The 9,280-nt window shown below is 46.1% G+C and overlaps 1 protein-coding gene across 1 annotated transcript in view; it reads right to left on the bottom strand.

Moving 5' to 3' along the window:
- CCT4 (chaperonin containing TCP1 subunit 4) overlaps positions 1–7,493 on the bottom strand; it is a 21,472-nt gene extending 13,979 nt beyond the window's left edge. The window contains exons 1-3 of the mRNA XM_017889710.1: positions 6,988–7,493; positions 3,365–3,417; positions 1,521–1,610 (exon numbers count right to left, since the gene is read on the bottom strand). Of these exons, the coding sequence (XP_017745199.1) occupies positions 1,521–1,610; positions 3,365–3,417; positions 6,988–7,114 (270 nt within the window). The 5' untranslated portion in view covers positions 7,115–7,493. The remainder of the gene's footprint in view (positions 1–1,520; positions 1,611–3,364; positions 3,418–6,987) is intronic.
- Positions 7,494–9,280: the final 1,787 nt, after the last annotated feature.

Genomic DNA, 9,280 nt, shown 5'->3' with positions numbered 1-9,280 from the left:
TTTTTTTTTTTTTTGAGATGGAATTTTACCGTCACCCAAGCTGGAGTCAAGTGGCGCGATCTCGGCTCACTGCAACCTCTACCTCCCAAGTTCAAGCAATTCTCCTGTCTCTGCCTCCCGAGTAGCTGAAATTAAAGGCATGCGCCAGCCAGCATGCCCAGCTAATTTTTGTATTTTTAGTAGAGATGGGGTTTCACGATGTTGGCCAGGCTGGTGTCGAACTCCTGACCTCAGGTAATCCACCTGCCTCAGTCTCCCAAAGTGCTGGGATCACAGGCATGAGCCACTGCGCCCGGCCTGATAGAAATTTATTTCTAATGCATCTGTTTTTGCTCATATGACTTGACAACAGGTTTATGTTTTTACTCTCCTCATTCCTCAAGTGTATGCCAAGTTTCCATGTACAAGTATAAGATAAAAGAAGTAAAATAATTACTGTTTCCAGCAGATTATTTTTAGACAATGAATTTTCTTCTGTGGACATGTGAACTGTTATGCACCATATTCTAATAAGAACACAATAATCATTTGAGAAGAAAAATACTCATTTTCATGAAGTATAAGGTGACTTGTGTTTTGGTTTTTTTTTTTTTTTTTGAGACAGGGTCTCACTTTGTCACCCAGGCTGGAGTGCAGTAGCCCAATCACAGCTCACTACAACCTCTGCCCCTGGACTCAAGTGATTCTCCCACCTCAGCCTCCCGAGTAGCTGAGACCACAGGTGCACACCACCACACCCAGCTATTATTTTTTGTGTTATCAGTAGAGACAAGGTCTCGCCATGTTGGCCAAGCTGGTCTCAAACTCCTGAGCTCAAGCAATCCTCCCACCTTGGCTTCCCAAAGTGCCGGGATTACAGGTGTGAGCCACTGTGCCCAGCTGTTTTTTTTTTTTTCCTGGGGTTTCACTCTGTCACCCAGAATGGAGTGTAGTGGTGTGATTATAGCTCACTGCAGCCACAAACTCTTGAGCTCAAACAATCCTCCCACATCAGCCTAAGGAGTGGCTGGGATTAAAGGTATACACCACCACACCTGGCTTGATTCGTGTTTTATTATAACCTTACATCAAAAAGCACAATGTTAGGCACAAAATGTATCCTAAAAATATGCCTGTTTAGCACAAAAAGTGTTCACTGTGCTTAAATACGTGATCAAATAAATAAATTTAACTGTTTACCAAATATCAAATACACTTAAAAAAGAAGAATCACCTAGCCAGGCACGGTGGCTCACGCCTATAATCCCAGCACTTTGGGAGGCCGAGGCAGGTGGATCATAAGGTCAGGAGTTTGAGACCAGCCTGACCAACATGGCGAAACCCATTTCTACTAAAAATATAAAAATTAGCCAGGCGTGGTGGTGCACACCTGTAATCCCAGCCACTCAGCAGGCTGAGGCAGAATTGCTTGAATCCATGAGGCGGAGGCTGCAGTGGGTTGAGACTGCACCACGGCACTCCAGCCTGGGTGACAGAGCAAGACTCTATCACAAAAAAGACTCACCTAAAATTATACTTACCATTCTGGCTGCTGGATGTAACACTTGCATTTGTTTCAGAATGGTAGCACCATCATTTGTAATGGTTACATCACCTTTTCCATCTTGAATCTAGAAAAAAAATTTCAAAGTTATATTTCAGTGTGACACCTTAACAGTTTTATTAAACTTTTATATTTCAAAATAGAGAAGTTAATTTCTGTTTGCAAAGTACTGAATTTTAAATTATCTTCCCTTACATTAGCATAATAATTTAAGAATATGCAATAACAGGCTGGGCACGGTGACTCATGCCTGTAATCCCAGCACTTTGGGAGGCCGAGGCAAGCGGATCACCTGAAGTGGAGAGTTCGAGACCAGTCTGACCCATGGAGAAACCCCATCTCTACTAAAAATACAGAATTAGCCAGGTGAGGTGGCACATGCCTATAATCCCAGCTACTAGGGAGGCTGAGGCAGGAGAATCGCTTGAACCTGGGAGGCGGAGGTTGCGGTGAGCCGAGATCATACCATTGCCTGGGCAACAAGGGCAAAACTTCATCTCAAAAAAAAAAAAAAGAATATGCAATAACAGTCCAACTTTACAAAAGAAAAAAGTGCCTTTGTTGCAGGGTAATCTAAAAGTGAAGAAATGTAGACACACAAAAAAGAAAAAAAGGAAAAATATTATAAATAAGCACTTGCTACCTCCAATAATTTCTTATTAATCAGAAGCATGATTTCCACCATAGATGCCCTAAAGGAGTACCATGCAATGCGGTGAACACAATTCTTACAGTCAACACAGTAACTTTTTTCCTTTTTTGTCCTACAAAAAGGAAAACAGCATTTTTGGGAAGGATAGATTTTCAAATATCCAGAGAGGAGAATAATCTGTAGTATCACCCAGATGATCCTCCATAATGTTTTATCTCCCAGAGACCCACATTAGAATACAAAGTTACATCCATAAGGAATACTAAACTGAAGTCCCAACACTTGGATTTATAATATTTTCCTCTTAACTACATAATAGATACCTATGTTTGGGTGTGCACTCTCATCGTTTAAAAAGTATTAAACAAAGTATGAATTATAGTTTAGTCCTGTTGACTCCAAAGTAATCTCTCCTTCCTCTAAACTCCAGGTACCCAACACTTTTTTCTTTTTTTTGGTTTTGGTTTGAGATGGAGTCTTGCCCAGTCACCCAGGCTGGAGTGTAGCTGTGCAATCTCGGCTCACTGCAACCTCTGCCTCCTGGGTTCAAGTGATTCTCCTGCCTCAGCCTCCCACTCCCCGAGTAACTGGGACTACAGGTGCTCGCCACCATGCCTGGCTAATTTTTGTATTTTTAGTAGAGACAGGGTTTCACCATATTGACTAGGCTGATCTCGAACTCTTGACCTTGTGATCCACCCACCTCGGCCTCCCAAAGTGCTAGGATTACAGGTATGATACACTGTGCCTCACTCACTTTCTACTATCTTTATTTATTTATTTATTTTTTTGAGACGGAGTTTTGCTCTTATTGCCCAGGCTAGAGTGCAATGGCGCAATCTCGGCTCACCACAACCTCTGCCTCCCAGGTTCGAGCAATTCTCCTGCCTCAGCCTCCTGAGGAGCTGGGATTATGGGCATGAGCCACCATGCCTGGCTAATTTTGCATTTTTAGTAGAGACAGGGTTTCTCCATGTTGGTCAGGACAGTCTTGAACTCCTGACCTCAGGTGATTCGCCCCTCAGCCTCCCTAAGTACTGGGATTACAGGTGTGAGCCACCACACCCAGGCCCATCTTTTACTTTTTAAACAGCACATCTAACCCTCCATCAAGGTCTTGTAGTGTGAACAGCAGTGCTCAATTAGTATTCAATGACTCAACTCTTTACCATTTTATCCATTCCTTTTGGTCCAAGGCTTGTTCTAATAGCATCAGCAACCGCTGCAGATGGAAAAAAAAAAGAAAATAAATCAGAACTTTTTTTTAAGAGACAGGGTCTTACTATATTGCCCAGGGTGGCCTCAAACTCCTTGGCTCAAGCAACCCTCCCACCTCAGCCTCCCAGAATAGCTGGGAGTATGGGAAATCAAGACCCTCGCAAGTGATCATTGTGTTCTTATTAGGATATGGTGCGAAACAAATCACGGTGTCCACAGAAGAAAATTCATTGTCTAAAACTAATCTATTGGAAAGAGTAATTAAAATAATTCTTTTAAATGTAAGATGCTTCACTTTTTTGTTAGTCACCGTACGCAGTATTATTATTATTATTATTATTATTATTATTATTTTGAGACAGGGTCTCACTCTGTCACAAGGCTAGAGTGCAGTGGTGCGATCTCAGCTCACTGTAACCTCCACCTCCTGAGTTCAAGTGATTCTCCTGCCTCGGCCTCTTGAGTAGCTGCCACCACGCCCAGCTATTTTTTTGTATTTTTAGTAGAGACGGGGTTTCACCATGTTGGTCAGGATGGTCTCGATCTTTTGACCTCCATCTGCCTGCCTCGGCCTCCCAAAATGCTGGGATTAAAAGTGTGAGCTACTGCGCCTGGCCTAATATTTGTAATCAGCTTATGGCAGAATACATTTTGAGGATTCATCTCATCTTCCTTCAGATGTCAAAATGGTACAATCTAGTTAGGAGCTCTGAGAATTGCTATTTCCTCCATTCCTTAAAACAGGGCAAGCAGCAACAGAACTGTCTAGATCTAACATACTGATGGATGAGTATCCTTTTTCCAAAATGATTAGGACCAGAAGCGTTTTCAATTTTAGAGTATTTGAAATTAGGAATGCTCAATTTATATATAATTCACTTATTTGTTTACTCTGTCTAGTGTGTAATCTCTGAGAGTAAAGACAGTTGTTCACTAATGTGAACATGGTATACAGGTGGCCTACAGCAAAAATTAACACTAACACCACCAAAAGGGCAAACCACAATGGAAATGCTACAGAGCAAGATACTCTTTTAAAAAAATCACTTTGGGAGGCCGAGACGGGCGGATCACGAGGTCAGGAGATCGAGACCATCCTGGCTAACATGGTGAAACTCCATCTCTACTAAAAATACAAAACTAACCGGGCGAGGTGGCGGGCGCCTGTAGTCCCAGCTACTCAGGAGGCTGAGGCAGGAGAATGGCGTAAACCCGGGAGGCGGAGCTTGCAGTGAGCTGAGATCCAGCCACTGCACTCCAGCCTGGGCGACAGAGCGAGACTCCGCCTCAAAAAAAAAAAAAAAAAAAAAAAAAATCCACCAAGGCCCGGATGGATGGCTCACACCTGTAATCCCAGCACTTTGGGAGGCTGAGGTGGTCAGGAGCTCAAGACCAGCCTGGACAACATGGTGAAACCCCGCCTCTACAAACAATACAAAAGTGAGCTGGGTGTGGCAGTGCACATCAGTAGTCCCAGCTACTCAGGAGTCTGAGGCAGGAGCATGGCTTGAACCCAGGAGGTGGAGGCTGCAGTGAGCGGAGATCACGCCACTGCACTCCAGCCTGGGGGACAGAGCAAGACTCCATCTCCACAAACAAACCAGTCCAACAAACCAAACAAAAACCAAAACTCTCAAATCGTAGCTTTTGGTCATCATCAGTATGTTAAAAAACATCCCTGGGGCCGGGCACGGTGGCTTTTGTTCATCATCAGTATGTTATAAAACATCCCTGGGGCCGGGCACAGTGGCTCACACCTGTAATCCCAGCACTTTGTGAGGCCGAGGTGGGCCATCACTTGAGGCCAGGAGTTCAAGATATAACGGGTCATCTTCGCAGATAATTTAGGCGGCCTTTCCTTCCCACATGCACACCTCCTCTGTTTCAGTTCTCTGTTCACTTTTGTTTCAAAGGTTACTAAATTTCCCACTTATCTTGTTTGTTGAGTATCAACCATATTATAAACTCTCTTGGCCCCCAAATTTTTCTTTTTTGAGACAGAGTTTCGCTCGTCGCCCTGGCTGGAGTGCAACAGCGCGATGTCGGTTCACGGCAACCTCCGCCTTCCAGGTTCAAGCAATTCCCCTGCCTCAGCCTCCCCAGTTGCTGAGATTACAGGCGTATGCCACCACACTCGACTAATTTTGTATTTTTAGTAGAGACAGGGTTTCTCCATGTTGGTGAGGTTGGTCTTGAACTCCTGACCTCATGTGATCCGCCCGCCTCAGCCTCCCAAAGTGCTGGGATTACAGATGTGAGCCACCCCGCGTGGACCAAAATTTATCTTTCAACATTCTGTTCCTAATCTAATAAATGTAAGTTTCCACTATGGTCCTCAATTAACCTACAAATCTTCGTTTCCAGGTACATTATCTCCTGAACTTCCAAATGAATCCTAAATCTGGCCTTTCTGACCTTTCCACCTCATTAGGCCCAAGTTAGAAATGATTGCTTTTTCTTACATTCAGCGTTACCTATCTAAGCACCATCACATTCCCAGTTACTTGGGCTGATGACTGCAAATACTTTTAAGGTGTACATGGGTCTTTACATGCTTTCTCACTGAATCCTCACAGCAGCCTACACTTGGTTAAAAAGAAATGATCCGATAGCTGGGGGAGATTAAGTCAAATACTTTCCAGGACACCAGGCCTTTAACATCTGGCCCCAACCTAGCTTTCTAATCTCACCTCTTCCGCAAACATACTATTCTTCAACCCAAAAGAAATACTATACTCAACATACACTCGGGCAAGATCTCTAAACCTCTGTCCTGACTTTTCCTTCGAGTTTTCTATCTCAACTCGATTTCTCTTAATCTTAACACTAAAAAGCAAACATTTCCTCCCCAATTTTATAGGTAAGAAATCTTTGGCACAGAGGTTACAGGTCACTGAGACATGAAGTAACGGAAGCAGAGAATGAAATCTGGTCTGATTTCCAATGTGTGCCACACTTTTCTACAAAAAGCCAAAAAATTGTTTCTTGATTTGCCTGTATTTCACTGCACATGCAGACACGACATCAACGTAACTTTCCGCAACTATTTCAAACAAGACACGTAAGTCGGTTCCTACATCCATCCCAGTACAATGAGCCTCGCCCCAATTTAGACGCGGAGTTCACCCAATTCGTCTCAACAGCTGTGCCAAGTGAAGCTTATTTAATACCTCTTTAAATAAGAATAAGAAAGCGAAAACATACTGTGCATTCTACCAGTTCCAATAAGCAGACAAGCGACAGCCCTTAAGCGTCAGACCCCTAGGGAAGACTGCACGCAATCCTCGGCATTTTGAACTGCTTTCGACTCCAATACGAATGATGCACGATGCAGGAGGAAAAACTATGGGAGACTAAGATGCAAAATGGGGCAAGTTCAAAGGCCTCCATACTCCGGGCTGGCAATCATCGGCAGAAAAACAGGAATAAGGATCCCTTCACTGGGCTGCTTCCACAGGGAGGACAAGAGGGGAACACCCGAAAGAACGTGAAAAGAGCCAAACCAACTGAAGCCCACGGTGAGAGCGCAGACTTCAACCCCGCGGCGCCGCGGGTCAGGCCCTGAGAATGATACCTTTGGCGGCGGAAATGTTGCTGAAGCGGATCTGGGCTGGCTTGTCGCGGTCCTGATAAGCGCCTTTCCCGCGGCCGCTGGCAGCCCCGGCAGGCGCCCCGCTCCGGGGTGCCACATTCTCGGGCATGGCAAAGTCGGCTGGGTCTGGGTGGGCTGGGAAAGAACGGATGGACCCGGATTCTGGCCGGCCGCAGGGTAATAACGATAAGCCCTCTCTGCCTTCACGAACCTTCCAGAAAGCGGCGCCTGCGTCGGGAGGAGGCGGAGGCAGAGAAGGGGGCCTTCCTTGCGGCGCGGCGCTGACGTGACGTAGAAGGCTGTCCGCTGCGCGCCGGGTGAGGTGGATGTGTGCGGAGAGCTCCGGAACGGCAAGGTTGTACGCCTGGGGCGGTGTAGGTGAAGAGCGCCGTGGGGCCTTTACGCGAGGCAGCAATGACGACGCGCGATTTAAAAGGCGAGTGCTGAGGACATCTGCATTTCCTCACTCCACCTCGCGCGACTGTGAGGTTCCTTACTTTTTTTTTTTTTTGATAAAGGGTGTCACTTTGTTACCCAAGCTGGATGGAGGGCAGTGGCGCAAAATCTCAGCTCACTGCAGCCTCCGCCTCCCAGGTTCAAGCGATTCTCCTCCCTCAGCCTCCCGAGTAGCTGGGATTACAGGCGCCTGCCACCACGCCCAGCTAATTTTTGTGTTTTTACAAACTACAAAAATTTTTTGGAGACGGGGTTTCACCATGTTGGCCAGGCCGGTCTCCAACTACTGACCTCAGGTGATCCGCCCGCCTCGGCCTCCCAAAGTGCTGGGATTACAGGCGTGAGCCGCGAAGCCCGGCCTTTTTTTTTTTTTGTACAGAGTCTCGCTCTGTCGCGCAGGCTGGAGTGCAGTGGGGCGATCTGGGCTCACTGCAACTTCGAGCTCCGGGGCTCAAGCGATCCTCCCGCCACAGCCTCCTAAGTTGCCGGGACGACAGGTGCCCGCCACCACGCCCAGCGAATTTTTGAATTTGTTGTAGAGACTGGGTTTTGCTATGTTGCCCAGGCTGGTCTCGACCTCCTGGGCGCAAAGCGGTCCACCCTTCTCAGCCTTCCAAAGTACTGGGATTACAGGTGTGAGCCACCGCGCCCAGCGGGAGGTCTCCTCCTTTAACTCCGGCTGGACCTATCTGCGCGGTGGGGTGGGCACCCTAAGGGATGTGGCTGAGTCTGTTTTTGCCCGGCCACATAGACCTTCTTTTTATGCAGTTTTGGTTATTTTGAAAGGGAGTCAGAAAAGGGAGATTTGAAACGAATGAAGGTTTTTCTTTGCTTTAAGTGTCGAGGTTGGTTATCTCGTATTGGTTGATACTGGGGTGGTAGAGGTTTGACAGACTGCCAAATCAGGTCTGTCTAGTTATCACCACCCGCTTGTTCTACACTAGTGTCTCTTGCATAATATAGCCACTGACTCTTAGGGGGTGTAAACATTATAATAAAGATAATTTAATTCCGTTATCTGCCAAGCACAGTGCTGAACCTTTACACGTTTTATCTCGTTTAGTCCTCACGATAATCCTTTGCTTAAAAGGTTAGGGAACTGGAGCCCAAAGAAGGAACTGAAGCCCAAGGTAAACCAGTCAGTAGATAGAAGCAGTATTCCAATACAAAGCAAGGACCAGAAGCCATGAGCTAAACTGCTGGTCTCCTATGACCACTATATTTCAGTAAGGAAGTTATGAGATGAGGTTCGTTGAATGTTCGCTCACAATTATTAAGCGCCTGCAAAGTGACAGATGCGTGTGGTAGGTTCAGAAACAAATGTTCAAAGGCACTTAATCTTGTAATCATGAGGTGTTGTTGTTTTGTTTGTTTTTTGAGACGGAGTTTTAGCCCTTATTGCCCAGGCTGGAGTGCAGTGGTGCCATCTCGGCTCACCGCAACCTCCGCCTCCCGGGTTTAAGCGATTCTCCTGCCTCAGCCACCCGAGTAGCTGGGATTATGGGCATGCGACACCACGCCCGGCTAATTTTGTATTTTTTAGTAGGGAATGGGGTTTCTCCGTGTTGGTCAGGCTAGTCTCGAACTCCTGAACTCAGGTGATAGGCCCACCTCGGCCTCCCAAAGTGCTGGGATTGCAGGCGTGAGCCACCTTGCCTCTCCGTGTTGTTTTTTAACACACATTTAGCATATTAACACTACGGGCCTGGCTTGGTAGCTCACGCCTGTAATCCCAGCACTTTGGGAGGCGGAGGTGGGTGGATCACTATAGGTCAGGAGTTTTTTTTTTTTTTTTTTTTTTTTTTTTTTTTTTTTTTTT

This window comes from Rhinopithecus bieti, unplaced genomic scaffold, assembly GCF_001698545.2.
Source record: "Rhinopithecus bieti isolate Rb0 unplaced genomic scaffold, ASM169854v2 scaffold_19867, whole genome shotgun sequence".
In the NCBI taxonomy this organism is placed as follows: domain Eukaryota; kingdom Metazoa; phylum Chordata; class Mammalia; order Primates; family Cercopithecidae; genus Rhinopithecus; species Rhinopithecus bieti.
The sequence above is the reverse complement of the archived record's forward strand: the minus strand, read 5'-3'. Positions and strand labels throughout refer to the sequence as shown.